The sequence below is a fragment of the Vitis riparia genome, chromosome 10 (genome assembly GCF_004353265.1).
Source record: "Vitis riparia cultivar Riparia Gloire de Montpellier isolate 1030 chromosome 10, EGFV_Vit.rip_1.0, whole genome shotgun sequence".
In the NCBI taxonomy this organism is placed as follows: Eukaryota; Viridiplantae; Streptophyta; class Magnoliopsida; order Vitales; family Vitaceae; genus Vitis; species Vitis riparia.
This window is the reverse complement of record NC_048440.1, coordinates 19,311,033-19,329,425: the sequence shown is the minus strand read 5'-3', so window position 1 is coordinate 19,329,425 and position 18,393 is coordinate 19,311,033. Positions and strand designations below refer to the sequence as shown.

General features: G+C 35.1%; 2 protein-coding genes across 2 annotated transcripts; both read right to left on the bottom strand.

The window, feature by feature from the left end:
* Positions 1 to 12,019: 12,019 nt before the first annotated feature.
* On the bottom strand, positions 12,020 to 12,568 carry LOC117923177 (putative G-type lectin S-receptor-like serine/threonine-protein kinase At1g61610). Its single transcript, XM_034841412.1, has one exon. It carries the CDS (start codon positions 12,566 to 12,568, stop codon positions 12,020 to 12,022), a length of 549 nt encoding a protein of 182 aa, XP_034697303.1.
* A 287-nt stretch (positions 12,569 to 12,855) lies between these two features.
* Positions 12,856 to 18,393, bottom strand: LOC117922873 (G-type lectin S-receptor-like serine/threonine-protein kinase B120). Its single transcript, XM_034841062.1, has 7 exons — positions 16,260 to 18,393; positions 14,768 to 14,875; positions 14,446 to 14,672; positions 14,148 to 14,358; positions 13,749 to 13,986; positions 13,504 to 13,651; positions 12,856 to 13,416 (listed from the first exon to the last, which is right to left on the bottom strand). The coding sequence occupies exons 1-7, from the start codon at positions 17,590 to 17,592 to the stop codon at positions 13,108 to 13,110; spliced, it is 2,574 nt and encodes an 857-aa protein (XP_034696953.1). The 5' UTR covers positions 17,593 to 18,393; the 3' UTR covers positions 12,856 to 13,107.

The following is an 18,393-nucleotide window of genomic DNA, read 5'->3' as shown; positions in this document are numbered from 1 at the left end:
CTTAACTACCATGTCGATTTTTTTTAATTTAGTCGTTAATCTGCCTTGGAAGTGTGCCTATATGCTAAATCACTTTTACATTCAATTTCAAAGATTTGTTGAATTCAACACATATGAGTAATAAACTACATGTATGGCAAAAGCTTAATACTTTAGCAGCCAAATCTGATTCTTTATGAATTAAGTATTCCATATGATGACTTTTATAAAAATTTATTTCGTTTAGATATAGTTGAGCACATATTGTATTTGATTTATGGGGTTGAGTCTAAAAGGTATGTATTTAAGTCAAGTTTATATTTTTTATTCTTGTTTTCTAGGTGACCTCATTTTTAATATGGGGGTTAATTACCTAGACCCAATCTAATTAGGATCAAGTATGAGCTAGTCTAGGTATAATCAAATGCATATGAACTACATTCTAGTACCTAGGGAGTTAGTTAAATTCTAGCCATATATTATTATATAAGGTGTTCATATGAAGTATAAATGGAGGAAAATAGTGTGGTTGATGATACATATGGGAGTGAGCTTTGACCCAAAATAATGCTTTTTAAAAAAAAAAATCCAAAAAATAAAGTTGTTTTGAAAATAATGCCCGATCTAATGTGTCTGTGCCACATAAGCTGCCACGTCATAAAACCGTAGTTGGTGACTACGGTTTTATTTTTCTAAAGTGGTTAGAAACCGTAGTTACCAACCACGATTTTAACTTTAAGTTTAAAGCCGTAGTTGGTGACTACGGCTTTGACTTTTTTTAAAAATGGTCAAAGCTGTAGTCACCAACTGCGGTTTTAACTTTATATATATTTATATATAACTTTAATTTTTTTAATAAAAATATTATATTATTTTGATTTTAAATATACTTATTTCATTATTTTAAAAATAATAATATACGAAATTAAATAATTGATATTTTTAATTTGATATAAAAATATATTTTTAAATTTTATTAAAACAATAAGCACTATATTTAATATAAATATAATTAATTAATTAAAATAAAATATAATAAATTATATTTATTTAAAATAAATAAATTATAAATGCCTATTTAGAAAAATAAAAAAGTAATAAAAATTATTATATTAATTAATAATTTGTTATATATTATATATAAGTGGTATATAATACCTCACACATACACACACACACACACACACACACACACACACACACATATATATATATATATATATATATATATATATAATAAATTTTATTAAAACAATTGACACTATATTTAATATAAATATAATTATTTAATTAAAATTAAATATAAATATAATATAATAAATTATGTTTATTTAAAATAAATAAATTATAAATGCCTATTTGGAGAAAAAAATTAATATAAATTATTATATTAATTAATAATTTTTTATATATTATATGTAAGTAGTAGATAATATCACACACAGATATATATATATATATATATATAAATATAAAAGTTTAATTTAAGTTTAAAATTTAGCATATTTATTTAAATATATAAATAAATTATTATCATATCGATATAATATTATGAACTTAAATTAAAATATGATAAATTTTAAACTTAATTTAACTTATATACATGTGACATTATATACCAATATAAAAAATTATTAATTAATATAATAATTTATATTATTTGTTTTTTAATAGGCTTTCATAATTTATTATATTTTATTTATATTTAAATATAATTAACTAAATATATTTATATTAAATATAGAGTATATTATTTTAATAAAATTTAAAAATATATTTTTATCAAATTAAAAATATCAATTATTTAATTTCATATATTATTATTTTTAAAATAATAAAATAAGTATATTTAAAATCAAAATAATATAATATTTTTATTAAAAAAATTAAAGTTATATATAAATATATATAAAGTTAAAACCGCAGTTGGTGACTACGGCTTTGACCATTTTTAAAAAAAGTCAAAGTCGTAGTCACCAACTACGGCTTTAAACTTAAAGTTAAAACTGTGGTTGGTAACTACAATTTCTAACCACTTTAGAAAAATAAAACCGTAGTCACCAACTACGGTTTTATGACGTGGCAGCTTATGTGGCACAGACGCATTAGATCGGGTATTATTTTCAAAACAACTTTATTTTTTGGATTTTTTTTAAAAAAAAGCACTATTTTGGGTCAAAGCTCGAGTGATAAACTACATACACTACATACATGGAAACTAGTGGAAGGTGAATTTTTTAAGTAGCTTAAGAGATTGAAGGTGTCCTAGCTTCTATATAGATTAAAGTAGGTAATGTTTTCCTCTTCTTTGTTTAATATGTCTGAAATCTTTTGTGTGATGGGAAAATGGTGTGGATGGGATGGGAAAGAGTGGTGGGAGTTGGTGTGGAAGGAAGAGTAGTGTCTTTAACTTTACTAAACACCTTGAGAACATAGAAAAAGAAAATTGAATCTTATTGGCTTGTTTGTCCTTGTTTAGTTCTAAACCAAAACTCAAAGTGAATTGGCCTTTTGAACCACAAATGTCAAAGTATGGAAAAAGAATAACGGGGAAGAAAAATTATATCCCTCAAAATGTTTTTGTTTGACTTCAAAACAACTAGAAAGACCAACAAACAGTTTCAAATAGAAAATGAGAAAATGAAAAAACAATAAAATATTTAAAAATAATGACATTTTGTAGACCCTCCAGTTTGTCCATTTAGCACATTTCTTTAAGTTCACTTTCAGTGCTACACAGTAGCTCCTTGGTAGCTTATTGCTACTCATACTACTTACCTTTTTTTTAACCACCTTGGAGACTTTGGTTGAGGGATTTATCTAACTTCATTGTGACTCTTAATAGCCCTAATTTAGACTTAGGTTTTTCCTTCATTTTTAGGATAGTTTTTAGGTGCACTTTTAGGATAGCACACATAGGCATGTTTAGGTCACTTAGACAATGTCCTGATCACTTTAGGTCACTTAGGCATTGTCCTAAACATCCTGGCCTACTTAGGTACACTTAACCCATTAGGCACCACCTTAAACCCACTTAGGCACTCTTGGCTCATTAGGTACCACATTAAGCTCACTACCTTAGGCCTATCTAGGTTCACTTAGGCCCACTTAGGTTCACCTAAGCACACTTGGCCCACTTCGTTCGCCCTAGCACACTAGGACACACCCTAGGTCACCTTTAGGCGTTTCTGCATGGTTTGCATAGTTGCATGACTCGTATTTTTGCATGGTTGCATGGCTTGTATTTTTTTTTTTTTTTTTATGGTTACATGGCTTGTATGGCTTGCATGTGGTTGATTTTTATTCTTTTGTTTAGCTACGTGATTTAAATTTCTTTTGATTTTCAATTTCATGATATTTATTGATTTTAATCTTTGTTTTATTTTTATTTTATTTTGTCTTTATTTTATTTTTATCTTTATTTTATTTCTTGCATGAGGAAACAGTTGTCAGATTTTTGGAAAGAGGATCACTAAGATTTTTGACAAAGGAAAATCCAAGGCTGCAAATGGGGTGTAAATATTAAGAATATTCACATACTAAAAGGATTATAGTTCTAAAAGGAAAAAAATTTAGAAGGGAATGTGGAATTCTCCAGATTCATGGCTACCATGTGAAGAATTTCCTCCAAGAAAGGAAAGCGTGACTAAAGCACAAGAAGAAGAAATTCTTCAAAGATATAGTAGGCATATCATATGGGATTCATGCACCATTAAATAAATGATAGCAGGCTGGTAAGGGCTCTTTCTTTAACAAAGAGGGTCCACAACAGGGGAAAAAGAAAATGATTCTCTTTATCTGAATAAAAAGGGAGACTCGCGAATGGGAGAAGATGGAGGAATTTCTCCACGGATCAAAAGGACAGGCAGTAGTGGGTGAAAGGTGGCTTGGGTAGTATGAATTTTTCGGTAGAATGTCAAGGATTGTAGGAAAGGATTAAAGATAGAGACACTATAGCTTTGAGAAGAAATGATCATCACAGACCAAAAAGGGAACCATAGGAAAGGAAGGAAAGAAACAGTAAGAGAAGCCCACGAGTTCTTGAATTCCAAATAAGAGTCTCTAACATCCCCTCGAGGCTTGAAAGGAAAAAGTGGCACATGGAAGTTCTGTGGATGTAAGTTTGTTGGCTGGGATCTAGTATTCTCAAATGGGAAGTAAGATGGTTTCAACTTCTGATGAAAAAATTGCACATTGTGACACTATTGGATAGGAGCCTTCTAAGGCAATTGATCCATTTTTGTCGATGATGGATTTCTAATGTAGTGAGCCAAAATGAACCTCAAGCAATGATCACTGACAAAGACAATCAAGAGTCTAAGAAGTTGGAATTCTGCCATGTTCTCTAATTCTACAGTGAAAGAGAGTGTTGGTACTGTAGCATGATGCTGCAAATGAAGATGCATTGAGAGGTTGGCTAGTTGCTACATATGCTGCAAACCTAGAGAAAACTGGTCATGAGTCAAGTATGATTGTCTTGCAATAGGCTTATGATAAGATGAATTGTGTTTTCTCTTCCTTTTTAACCCAAATGCAGACCAAAGGTTGACATACGAATTGTTTTCTTGATGAAACAGGAAGTCGTTTTGCTTGTTAGCATTTTGTAGTTTCAGATGGAGCAGATATTTGTTGTTGGTCTGGTAGCTAGTGTGTTGAATGGAAATACAATTCGGTGTTGGTAATGAGAAGGAGGCTACTCCATATGATTTGTATCTCATGATAGAGCCACATGAGATCCTCTTCATGGTGGAGATCTGTTATTGAACTCGGTGGGTTTTCTATTCTTAAACACCCTAGGTTACTAAGTCTGATATAGGATGACTATTTTGTAATCTGATGCAGTTTGGCTTGTCGATGAGTCTACTAATTCTTTCTATGGTTTGTAGTATTGTTCTCAATCTATATCAGCATTTGCGGACTAAGCTTAATCTACAACTTGAGGCTTTCTTTTCCTTTGTGATCCTGTGACTTGCTTAAAGCAGATATGATCCTGTGACTTTTGCAGGCAGAAAACTTTCATGATAGAGACGTATGCTAACTTGGACAGTGACATAACTTGCAACAATATGTTTGAAGACTTTGCTAATTTGTTGTCAAAATAATGCATTTCATGTGAACTACCATTTGTCTGCTATGCATCTTCTTACTTTGAATGTCTTGATTGTTGTAGTTCAGGGATGGCCAATCTCTTATTATACTTTAGAATGATTAAAGGTTGTTCTATTATTATCTAAACTTCCATTGGAAATAGTTGGGGAATCATTAATGTGAAACCAAGGTTTGGTTAATCTCGGTTTTGATGATAATAAAACAATGTTTAAAACTAATGATTATATTCTAAGTGTGATTAGGTAAAACAATTTCCAAAGTGGCAATCACAAAGACAAATCAAGTCAAAGAGAAATCATGAAGAAGAAGAAGAAAACCTCAAAGAGAATTGTTTTTTTTTAAGACCCAAGCTTTATAAGATCTCTTTGTAAGGTTGTTGGTGCACTAGGATTTTCATGCATTACATTCTTTACTTATGCACAAAAATTATCCAAGAGGTATTTTGTTTTAAACTTTTAAAAAAATTGGATGATTTCATGTTTTCTACTAAAACCTTGTGTCAAATGTTTTTCAAACTTGTTTAAAAGGTTTTAAGATGAAAAAGTTGGTTGTTGAGCCAAAAACGGCTCAACTGGTTGAACCAATCGACCCTCATCTCAATCCGTTGAGGGGTGCAAAAAACCTTCTCTCTCTCTTCCAAAACGGTTATTCAACCGGTCAATGTGTGAACAGTAACTGATCGACCCACACCTCAACCGGTCAAAGTATGAACAGTAACCGACCGAGGTCCAACGGTCACCTGCTAAGCATTAAATGCTAACGGCTAGTCAACAACAATTCTGGAATATAAAATATAAATGAGTTTTAGGAAGGCTCTGTTTTCACCTAATTCTAGACACCCGAAATCTTTCTATAAAAATAAAATAAAATAACTTTTTTAATTTGACTCCATATTTTTTTCTTAATTCTAGACTTCTCGAAATTGATTTTAGACATATAAAATATTAAAAAATATGCTTTTTTGAGGGCGATATGATTTTTCAAAGTCGTACCTACTGTACATGATGGATTCTAGACATCTGATTAGTTGAAGTGTTTTAAAAATATTTTTTGAGTACTGCTCGATCCTGGATTCATTTTTTTGTGATATAGACACTTGAAGTGATGTATGTGATTTTTTGTATGATTTTATATGATCTTTTATTATTTTTTTTTAAAAAAATCGTATATGCATGCCACTTTTTTTTACCTAATCTAGACTTTGTAGAACTTTTGGGTGTCTTTGTTGCATCTGTCATTTGAATGAGTGTTTGGCTTTCGGTATGTTGATCTAGATGTGTATGAGTTGTTTTCTCAAATATTTTTGTAATTAAATTCCACTCCAAGATATTGTTTTAGAAATTGTTTTTTTATGCTTCATTTTTTAACTGTATGCTGATAGTATTGTACTTTGCTTGAATTTGTTACTTATTTTTAGAGTCATTTAACTTACCTTGGCTCAATTTTGGCTTTGGTACTGTATATTAAATATAATAAATATGTTATATAATTTATACTTGTCCTAACCACTCTAGCATTTTTGGAGGAATCTTATAAATTATGCATATTATCCAGATACACTCTCTATCACTTACTTTTCAGAAATTTATGAACATGCATGTTGTTGTGAGCCATATCTATATTTGTTTCCATCCTTGGGTGTCCGAATGTCTATTTGATTTGCTTTGATAAAATACATGTCATGTGTTATATTTATGTGCTAACTTTAATGTCCTATGATAGCGCTTGAAAAATAGTCCAGGTACACATCCTAACCTTCCTTTACTATTGTGATTCGATTTTTTTTTTTTTTTTTGGCATGCTAGTTTTGAAATCACTTCAGCCTACCTAGGTACCTTCAATCAATTGATTAATTATCATTTCTCCATCGACTTAGCTAGTAAAGACCTCTTTAGGGCTTAGAGTGATGCTACCTATTTGAGGTATCTTCCCAATAAGTAACCTAATTCTTGAACCTAAACTTGGGTTTTCAAAGACACGTTTTTCCAAAACTATGGAGTCACTTCTTTAGGGTTTTCTTTCTTGTTTTATTTTCCCTTTTAAAATAAATTAAAATAAGTGAAGACTCCAACTTTTCCAAAACTAAAATTTTCACCAATAAAAATGAGTCTTGCCATTGAGTGAGGACGCACATAAAAATGCGGGTCCACACATTCACCTCAAAAATCTTAATTGTGAGTTGGATGAAGGCTTTTTTGAAATTTCAATATCGGTTGACTGCAATGCATCTAAGCCTATATGTGATATGCCAATGGAAAAGGAATATTGTTTGTCGTCAAATCTTTCCTACTCTCTCACCGGTTGTTCCTATAATTTATTTTAGGGGGCTTAACTTCCAAAGCTGGTTATTCATAAGCCATCAATAGGCTGTAGCTCAGTATTCAAATATTGAGGAATAGGTTTCGAAAATATTCAAGGGTATATTTTCCATCATGCCTAAACCTAGAACAAAAGAATGTAACAGGCAATCAGTCTAAATATTGTCTAGAAGATTTAATTTTGAGTATACACATTTGGTCTCTATGCATAACATGAGGATTAACTACACCTTGGAGACCTAGTAAGCAATTCACTAGCCATGCCATATGGAAGAACGGAGCAAAAGTTGGTCTGGTTGGATTCTATATCTAAGTATCTTGAGACTGACTTCATCGCCTTATTTATGTTATTCCTAACAACAAAAGGATATCATAAATTTTGAATGGTTACCATACATGTCACAAAATTAAACTCCCGAAAAACATTAATTTTTATGGTCCTTGGTGTTCTTATGCATCATAAACCAATGGCTCTTGCTTGTTAACAGCCCTAGAATTCAATGGTATATGCAATTAGTTTCCTTCTTCTCATATTTGTTCCAGCAAAAAGTATAATCATAGGCAGGATTAGTTATGTCTTTTGAAACTGTGAAAGGCACATTCAACATAGACTTAGTTGAGCTTCTTAGTATGGTTTTATAGATGAAGCTGTGGAATCACAGAAATTCTTGAATTACAAATCATAATTTGGTAATCCTTTACCTCCCTGCAGTTGTTGATATAGTTACCTGGTTTATTGAACAGATATTGCTGCATTCAGATTCAGGATCATTGTACATTTGAGCTCTGAAAAGAGAACACAAGTTGTTTGGGTCGTGGACGATCTGTTTCACTGCTTGGCACAAGAACTACATCAGAAATGGTCGGCCTGTCTACAGCAAGGTCTTGAACACGCAGCAGCCCAACATGTATGCATCTCATTACTTCCAATGGGGAAAATGAATTGGTCAACACTTGATCAAATAAATTAAATCCCCTGCCTTCATTCCACAATTGCCATGGCTGAAATTATGTTTCATTGTAAGGACAAAATGGCATATTAAAGCGACTAGGTGTTTGGAATGAACATCAAGTGTGAGCTCGTGCCCTTACATAACCAAGAAGGCTTAGATGTTGATCATCATAATGGAAGCAGGTATTCTTCTTGCTGCTTACAATCTCTAATAGCAAAAACACCAAAGCTAAAGACCTCAGATTTCTCAGAAAATATCCCTCCCATGGCATGCCCAGGAGACATGCAACCAGTGTACTTTAAGGGAATATGATTATGATTTGTGCTTGACTACTGTAGTGATTCAGCACTTTGAACTACGGTTGATTGAAGCAAGCCACTGAAAACTATATTTCAAACTTACGACTGAATATATAGAAAACGAATTATATCCTGTTTCCTTTTTTTCTTTTATTTTATTTTATTTTTTATTTTTTTAAATTCAGGAGACTAATAGGATTACCAATAAATAGAATATATTCGTTTAGATGTAGCAGTTCAATCTACTGAAAGAAAGAGAGGATACTTGCAATGTCCCCACAACCCTGTGAGTATTTGCTAGATCTTGGGTCCTCTTGAAAGTTCGTGCCAGCCCAAAGTCAGAAATTTTTGGGTTCATATCTTCATCCAACAGAATGTTGCTGACCTTCAAATCTTGATGAATAAGCCTTAATCAAGAATCACGATGGAGATAAAGAAGTCCACTAGCAATGCCTCGAATAATGTTGGAGCGTTTAGCCCAATCAAGCTGCAGTCCTTTTGTTGGATCTAGACAGTGCAACAATAGGAAAAAAAATCATAATCAATCCAAAATGTTAATTCTGGTTCTGACAGTTTCTTTTCAAAATATGCCTTTCAATTAGTTTTAAATCTAGGAAGAGCATTACAAGTTCAGAAATATGTCCTTCCCCTTTTACATTCAAGTTTAAATATGAGTAGATTGTTGAATTAATGTAATGTTCTTGGTTGTTGGGAGTCCTTATCAGAAGCCTAAGTGCACCCCCATGGCAGAGAAGATACAGCTCCCAGTCAAATTGTTAGACCTTCAGAAGAAATTAGTATTGGTGTATGTTGCAGCACTTTGATAAATGGATTAGTTCTCAGTGAGAGTGAAAGGGGGTACCGATCAAGACAAGTTACTAAGTATAAAATACAAGATAGAAGTGTGAGGCAAACCAACCAAACAGAAATGTGTCCAAGCTCTTGTTGGGCATGTATTCATAAATCAACAGCTGCTCTTCTCCATCAATACAGAAACCCAAGGGCCTAACAAGATTCCTATTCCTTGTTGGGCATGTTGGAGCTTGGAAATTAATACAATTTCATTCTTGAACTCTTCTATTCCTTGCCCTGAACTGCTTGAAAGTCTTTTTACTGTTATTTCCTGTCCATCTTGAAGTTTTCCCTGTGCATGATCCATGAATTTAGTAATAAATACATGAAACTCAGTAATCTGCACAAATACATTTACATATAAATCCTCCTTTTCCTAGTTGGCTTGTTAGGCTGAAGTTGTTGGTTGCAGCTACTATTTCATCGAAGTTAAACATTGGGAGCTCAGATGATTCTTCTTGTTTTGCATGGTTTCTCCATGTAGTTCCTTGTGGTGGATCTCTTGAAGTGTCTACTGTGACAGCCAAATCTTCCTGAGTTCCTTTTCTTCTTTTTCCTGATATTTGAGTTTGAACCATTCAATCAGGTCACTGTCTCCAACAGTTTCAAAATAGAGTTGGGAATGTGCTAAAATGCAGAAAAGTATAGAACCAAACCATCTCCCATCAACCCCAAACCATACACACACACACAAAAACAGGAAGAAGAAGAAGAGGAAGGGACATGGTATATAGTTCCCTTTTATAACTATGATCTAAAACCCCAGTTATGGCTGGGTTCTCTCAAAGCCATAGAAGATGCTAACAGGTACACAAAGAGGCAGCTGCCCACTGGGGTTATTTGATTTACTGATTTTCCAGTGTTTTATTTGAGGAACTATAATGTGGGATAAGGTAGAGAAAGAGAAGGCAACGATCATCTCCAAGCCACCCTATTCTGGGTCAATTAGTTTTTTACACAATAACATGATATGGAGGCTTTCTTGACTACTAAAATGGCTCAAAGTTGCTGAAATCATCAAAGCAAGTTGACTTTTTAACACAAATAGATCTTTCCAGTGAGACCTATCAAAAAAAGAGCTGACTTATTTTGAGCAAGCATGTAGGATCATTCAACTTTAGACACATTACATTCCATATATCACAAAAGTCGCTTCTTTCTCTCATGATGATACTCAACTCTTAAGTGATCGATTATTTGCTTTTCTTAGGGGAATGGCAACCAACTATTGCTAACTCATGGAGGGCTGTGATGGCTTCACATCATGTTTGTAGACTCTAGGTTGGGCATTGGTTGATCAAACTTGATTATAATCAACTTACGCTGTCAATCTTGAAGAAGTGGATTAGACTTCCAGGCCAAGGAGTAAAAAATTCTAATCATCAACTCCATGGTTTGGCATTAGTTGATTGGATAATTTGCATTGGTTTTTTTATTGGTTAACTGCTGAATAATCTGTCATTATACTCTAGGTCTTTAAACAATCTTATCACATTCATAAAATTTCTCTAAACAACTACATCTCATCAACTGGATGAATTTAAAAATAATGAAGTGCATCCATGCTCAAACCTTTTTGCTTAGCATTCCACTTGTGTAAACTATACACTAAGGTAGCCAAGAAGATGATACTAGAAACAGTTGTGAGGCTGAAAATGAGCGTTATCCCGTGTGTTAGCTGAAACAGAAAAATTAAGTCATAGCAAGTAAAAGGAAAAGAGGGAAAAAAAGCAGTACTCATCCATGAAAGTATCAACACTGAATTATTGTGACCTAGCTCTGAACATGCAAGGAGGTAAAGGTCCTTCCCAGCAGAGGAAAACTTCTGGATATCCATGAGAGAATCAGACCAAACCATACACCCAATTCCAATCACATATGCACATGCCATGCAAGAACAGTATTCAAGCATCAAATTTCACACTCCTTAGCATGCTGATGGCGCAGGTATTCATTAAGGTCTGGCAGTTTCGTCCCACCCAGCTTCCAAAATCCATCATTTTTCCTTCTATCACTTGTGTTCTTATCACAAAGTAATTCAGTGCTCCTGATACACCCACCTGTCCAGTTTCCTTTGCTCCATTCATCACTTGACTTTGGAACAAACCCTTTCAGACATCTACAAATTGGTGACTTATATGTGTTACAAACCCCATAAGGTCCACAAGCTCCATGCAGATCGCAGAGACTCCTTGGTTCCTCCCAACGAGTACTCCTTTTCTTCTTGTCTTCATCCCAATCCCTAATCTTGAGAGATCCAACTGTTGAAATGACCGTATTCGTAACATAAGAATCGTTGAATATATTGAAAGTGAAATACGCTGTCCCCTGCTGAGTATCCTGAAAGAGGTTAAATACATTTAAATACACATCATCCATCTCTGGTACCCCCGTGAACTTTAATCCATTCCATTGCCCACTTCTCCAGTATGGAATTGTTCCATTCCAAATAAAAGATTGTAGTGGCATCTGCGCTGCAATTCCCAAAGAAAAGTTTCTGGGCGATGGATCATCTTCTGTTTGCCAGGAAGCCAAGGAACGCCTCTCTCCAGTTTTGATGTTCATACCTATCTTCATGTTGGGTAGGAAGGGTATCGCAAGGATGATTAAAACTCTCCCATAGGAACTCTCCTGAGATACTGTGTTTAAGAACAAAGTCCCCATCATCTAAAAGCACCGCTGTGGAATTATTTGACAGTGCAGAGACATTGGTAGACCAGACAGTGTTTTGCATGCTATCCACAAGCATCAGATTTCCATCACTGCCAATTGTTAGCACTGCAGAGGAGTCCAAAGCTGAAAGTGGCCTCTCCCTGTTTGCCACCCACACAATCGTGGGCACAGAAATATTCTTATACCATACCCCAGCATAGTTTTTACCATAATTACCAGGATTGAAGAAGCCTAACTCAAAGATTTGGCCAGAGGTAAGAGTCTGTTCTTGTGTGAGTACTTGAGTTGGAGTAATGGCATCAATGGCAGAACAATATTGTGATGGCATCAAGTTGTACAAGAGGAAGAAGGATGAAACAAAAGCACTGGAAATATGTAAATTCATATTTGAACATTCCTTCACCAAAACCTTTACCATCCACAAAAGATGAATAATATGCTTGGAAGATCATAATCATCCTGAATGTGGTACTAATTATTTTCTATCTAATTGAATATCAAGTCATTAATTACTGTTGGTATTAATATTTTTCATTATTGTGAGCGCCTCCTCGTCTAGATTGTAAATACCTCACAAACAAAATGTTTCAGAAACCTCAACGTTTTGCCCTATGTCAAAAATAAATGAATAAAGAGCAGCACAAAAGGGCATATTCTTGCAACCTGACTACAAGTCTTAAATACAAATAATCATCCTTTATATGAAAAAGAAGATCAACAAAAAATAAAAAAGCTCAACAAGTTCCACCGACAAACACTACTAGAGCATCGTTTAGGGATATAACTTTCTCTTTTCCTACAATAGTTACAACACATGGTGTAAAGTAAATAGTATTGGCTAATGTACATACTTAGATCAGAAAACAAAACTGAAAAAGCCTCCAATCCAATCCAATCCAAAGAATCTCAAGAAAAACCAAAAAGCTATCTTCCAACCACGGCACTTAATGTAATATTGTTTGAGGATACAATTTCAAGACCTTCTGAAAATAAATCCAAATCTATAGAGCTCCTCGTTGAAGTAAAAGTTGGCTGTCTGGGCATTGGAAGAGTTGCAGTTTCACTTTCCAACATTAACACCACTGTTGACATGGTAGGCCGGTAAATTGTAGAATCTTGGACACAAAACATTCCAACCTTTATGCATCTCAACACTTCATCCTGTGAACATGAATCCCGAATTGAAGAATCCACAAACTCCATTGCTTTTCCTTCATTCCAAAGTTGCCATGCCTGAAATCATTTCAAAATTCCATTTTGACATTACATCCCCAACTAGCTGACTTATCTTACAAAAAGTATAACAAGAGTTGTACTCACAAATGAAAGAAGGTTGGAATGTTCAGTTAAACGAAAGCTGGTGTTCCTCCGCCCGCTTACAATTTCTAACAGTAGAACTCCAAAGCTATAGACATCAGATTTTACAGAAAATAGGCCTTCCATTGCATACTCAGGAGCCATATAGCCACTGAAAATCAACAAGAGGTTATGAAGTCCAAGTTAGTAAGCTTGTCACTGTGGGTTAGAAAAATAGACTACCTTACATAGAAAAATATGATACTTACTATGTGCCAACAACTCGGGTTGTATTTGCTTCATTTTGGTCCCCTCCAAAAATTCGGGCCATACCAAAGTCCGAGATTTTTGGGTTCATTTCTTCATCCAACAAAATGTTGCTAGCCTTCATGTCTCTATGAATAATTCTTAGTCTTGAATCACGATGAAGATACAGGAGTCCTCGTGCTATCCCTTCGATGATTGTGAAGCGTTTCCTCCAGTCTAGTTCTGCTTGCTTGGCTGGGTCTGCCATTTTCATCAAAAAAAAAAAAAGGAAACAGACATCAATATGAACTCCTTATAATGAATTACTGCACAGATTCATCTCCTCATGTTTGATAATAGTCATCGCACTAGATGCTAACAAGAAAAGGACTGTAACCAAGGGAACAAAGAAGGATATATACCAAAAATAAAGAAATCCAAGCTTTTGTTTGGCATGTACTCATAAAGCAGCATCTTTTCTTCGCCTTCAATGCAACAGCCCAAAAGTCTAACAAGGTTTCTGTGTTGTAACTTGGCAATTAGTGTCATTTCATTCTTAAACTCCTCTAGGCCTTGTCCAGACCTTCTTGAAAGCCTCTTTACGGCTATTTCTTCTCCCCCTGGTAGCATTCCCTGGAAAATAAAATAAAAAAAGTTATTTTAATACATTCCAATTGTCCATTCTTTAATTTTCAGCAATTGTTTTGCACAGAAATTCACCTTGTAGACAGGGCCAAATCCCCCCTGTCCAAGTTTGTTTTCATCAGAAAAGTTGCCTGTAGCAGCTGCAACACACTTGAAATTGAACAACGGCAATTCTGATCCACTTCCTTGCTTCCCTTCTCCAACAAGATCAACTGATCCTGAAAAATCTTTTGAAAATTCTCTTCCACTGCTCACATCTAGTATTGGCAATTCATTTTTTCTCTGCCCCGGATTTAAGAATGCTAGAATTAAGAATTGCAAAATAAAAAAGTTAATTAGAGAAGTTAATATTAAGAAAGGATGGCATTTTCATAAACTGGGCTGTAATAAATTTTACCTCTCAGTTTTGCTCTGAACCTCCATAGTAGCCAAGTGGATAGGCTTAAGAAGACTGCTCCCACTACCACAATTATTACTATTACAAGTTTAGCTATGCCCTTGCCACCTGTATTTAAAAGGAAATAAAAGAACCCATATCAGATTTCCTGAAGTTAGAAACAAAACCAGAGCTACTAAATCATATATCTTTTGGAGTTTCAGGATCTCATTCATTTTCCTTGTTTTCTCAACAATTAATAAAACAAAAGATTAACATTTCTCAAGTAAAATTGATCTGATTAGAGTTGGTTGGTAAGATGATTTCCATTATAGATGGGCTCTACAATTCACCTTACTAGTATCCTGGTTCTCCCTGCTGATCTTTGGAGTATACTCAATTTTCCATGATGTGAAGTGCCCCATATGGCCCTCATCTGTCCCTTCATATTAAGGCCCTATGAGTAGAAGAGGGGAAAGGCACTCGACAATGGGATTAACTCTATTTTTTCAAAAAAGGTCATTGCGTTCTGATTATAAAAATTACTGAGATTCTTGTTCTTTACTGTTTGGAACAATCAATAGGCCAGAATTAAGTGCATATTATCCACCATTGAGTCCCACGCCCTAAGGCACAGGATGGCTAAATCAAGAGCATACTGGGTCAGAGCATATTGCAATAAGATGGGCCACATAGAAATCTAAATCAACAGAATAGTGGGTTGGCTGAATTGCAACTGCCAAGCAAGTTCTGTTGTCACACTGGTGGCCCTTAGAAGTAATTTATGGGAGGCAAATTTGGAATTTCAAGCTGATTAAGGGTTAGGATCCAGCAGATTCCATCAAGAGAATGAATACAAAACAATATTGTAAAACTCCAAAGCCCAAACAGAGGACAAACTGGAGGGCCACTGCTTGACAGCTCAAGGAGTTCACCGTCCAACCTAACTTGGACACACTGTGCCAAACAAAGAAACAATAAAAAATGGAAAAGCAGAAGGGAAATGTACAACTTGAGAACTAGAAAAAAAAAACTCAGAAATAATGCAATGCAACTTGATAATATGGATGGACCACATTAATTATGTTCAAATCACGAGAATTTTCTTTTGACATTTTGTAGACACCAGGTTACTCTGGAAATTGAAGTCTGAAACCAGCAAAGAGGACTGCTTAGCAATTCCACAATCAGACTATTCCATCTAATTCAAGTTTGAAAACATTGCTAGAAAGATGGCGGCTTATGTAGAAACACCTAGTATTCTCTCAGCGCTGACGTAATTAAGAATGACTATGAAATGCTCGAATTCAACAAGAAAATTCATGGCCGTTATCATAATGCTGTCAAGCTGTGGTTTTCTCTAGTTTCAAAACATCAACTTATCTGAATTCAGGTGCTGGGATATTTCTAAATGGGGGAAATTTCTGAAAATAATCAAAACCATAAAACAATTTAACAAAAAATGACGAACTGCTAATATTCAAACAACTAAGATAAAAGTGGTTCATCTTACCTAGTTCAGAACCTGCTAGACGAAGATGAAGAGTTGTTCTACCCCCTTCAGCAAAATGCTGGATATCGACCAAGTCTCCGCCCCACATCATGCAGCCAATTCCAGTCACATGAGCATATGCCATACACGAACAATTCTGTAAACACTGCTTCTCACACTCCTTGTTATCCAGATTCACCCTATCTGCAAAATCTGGCAACTTCACCCCTTCCACTTTCAGAAACCCATCTCCTTCCCCAGTCCCATTTGCACTGGTACTCCTATCACACTGTAATTGTGTCCTCCTAACACATCCACCGGACCAATTTCCTTTATTCCATTGATCAACGTGCCTGGGGTGAAACCCTTCCAAACAACTGCAACTGGCAGAATTTTCAAAACTGCATATCCCAAAAGCCCCACACTTATTGTACTCCTCACATTCATTATCAGGCTGCGATTGCATCACACCCCATTTCTTTTTATCACTATCCCACCTTAGCTGCTCTTCCGTGCCATTCCACCTTATCTGAAATCTCAATAGATCAGAACTGTTGGATGGTGTATATGTGAAATAAGATTTTCCATCCTCATCAGTGGTATACTTAAAGCCATATAAATAAACAGCCATCATGTCTGGAATACCAGTAAATATCAGTCCATTCCAGTGGCCGCTTCTCCACCACCTAATAGATCCATCCCATATGACTATCTGTGGTGCTGCCCGGGGATCCACCCCCATGGTGTAGTTTCCCGGTGAAGGATCAACCTCAGTTTTCCAAGATGTGAAGACACGGTTCTCTCCCATTGTTTCATCTACAAGCACTTTCATGCCAGGCAAGAAAGTATCCGTCGAGCTATTAAAGCTCTGCCAGAAGGCCTTATCAGTATCTCCAACATTATCACTGCTTGAAAGAACTAGATTTCCAGTGTCCAAAAGAATTGCCGTTGAGTTGCTAGATGAAGCTGAAGCATTACTTGACCAGATAGAACTCCCATTTCCATCAAAAACCACCATATTCCCAGTCTTATCTAAACTTAAAACCCCATCTGTACCAGAGATTGGCGAGTCCCTATTAGCCACCCATACCAGAGTCTGTCCTTCAATCTTGTTGTACCATATTCCAACATATCGTGAAGTAGAATTCTCAGGGCTGAAGAATCCCAGTGCAAAGTGCTGGCTGCTGGAGTTCACGGTCTCTCCATCTCTGATGGACTGGCCTTGTGTAAGGGTGTTGGCTGCATAACAAAACGATGGCAGAGAGTAGAAAATGGAGAGCAAGAAAAGAATAACAGCCGTTGGGCATCTGCAGCTGGCGTCCATCCCACAACCCCAAGTGCCGCAATGGTTCATCTGAAGACAGAAACATGAATTTGTAAAAGGAAGATTAGTTAATTTCCTGGAGAAGCTTCTTTAGCCGTCTCGTTCATCACTTCATTCTTCGACCATCAATGTAAAGATGGGAAATTTGACTAATCAAAATTGTCCTATTTGACCAGTCTAGTTTGGTGGTTGTAATGGTAACTTAGATCCTAGTGCACTCTTACGGGTGATTTTAGGTAAATGGTTTGACAATTGAAGCCCACAACCCATTCACACACGCAATGAAGGCCACAGTGAAAGGTGTAGCAAACCAATAAAAAAGGAAGGGGGAGAAAGAAAAAGGAGAAATAATTTCATTACTCCTCTGTGCCACCAAAACAACTTTTGGGGCATTCAGTGGAAGGCATGTGACTCTTTTCAAATCAAGTCCGATTTTCTTCTCTACCAACCAATCAATGGCTCCTCTGTGCGGCATTTCATCAAACAAATCCTACTTTTGCCACAAATCAAACATAATCTTTCTCCTCCACCATCAATGGTATGGTATGAATGGAATTTCTTTTAAATCCAGGTGTGAAATTTCTTGTAGACACCATAAACCCTTTGAGGACATGGAAGAACACAAACCCAATTATTTCAACATCCAAGTGTGAACTCCCGAACCTGAAAATCGAGTTCTGAAATGGAAACCCAGATGGTTGTGCTCAAAATTTCAATGATGAATATGACAAGCGCCATCAAAATTCAAACCGATACAGGTAAAAGAAACATATCAATCAAGAAATTTCTTCATCCATGAAAAAAACAAAAGACAACAAAAAATAAAAAAAT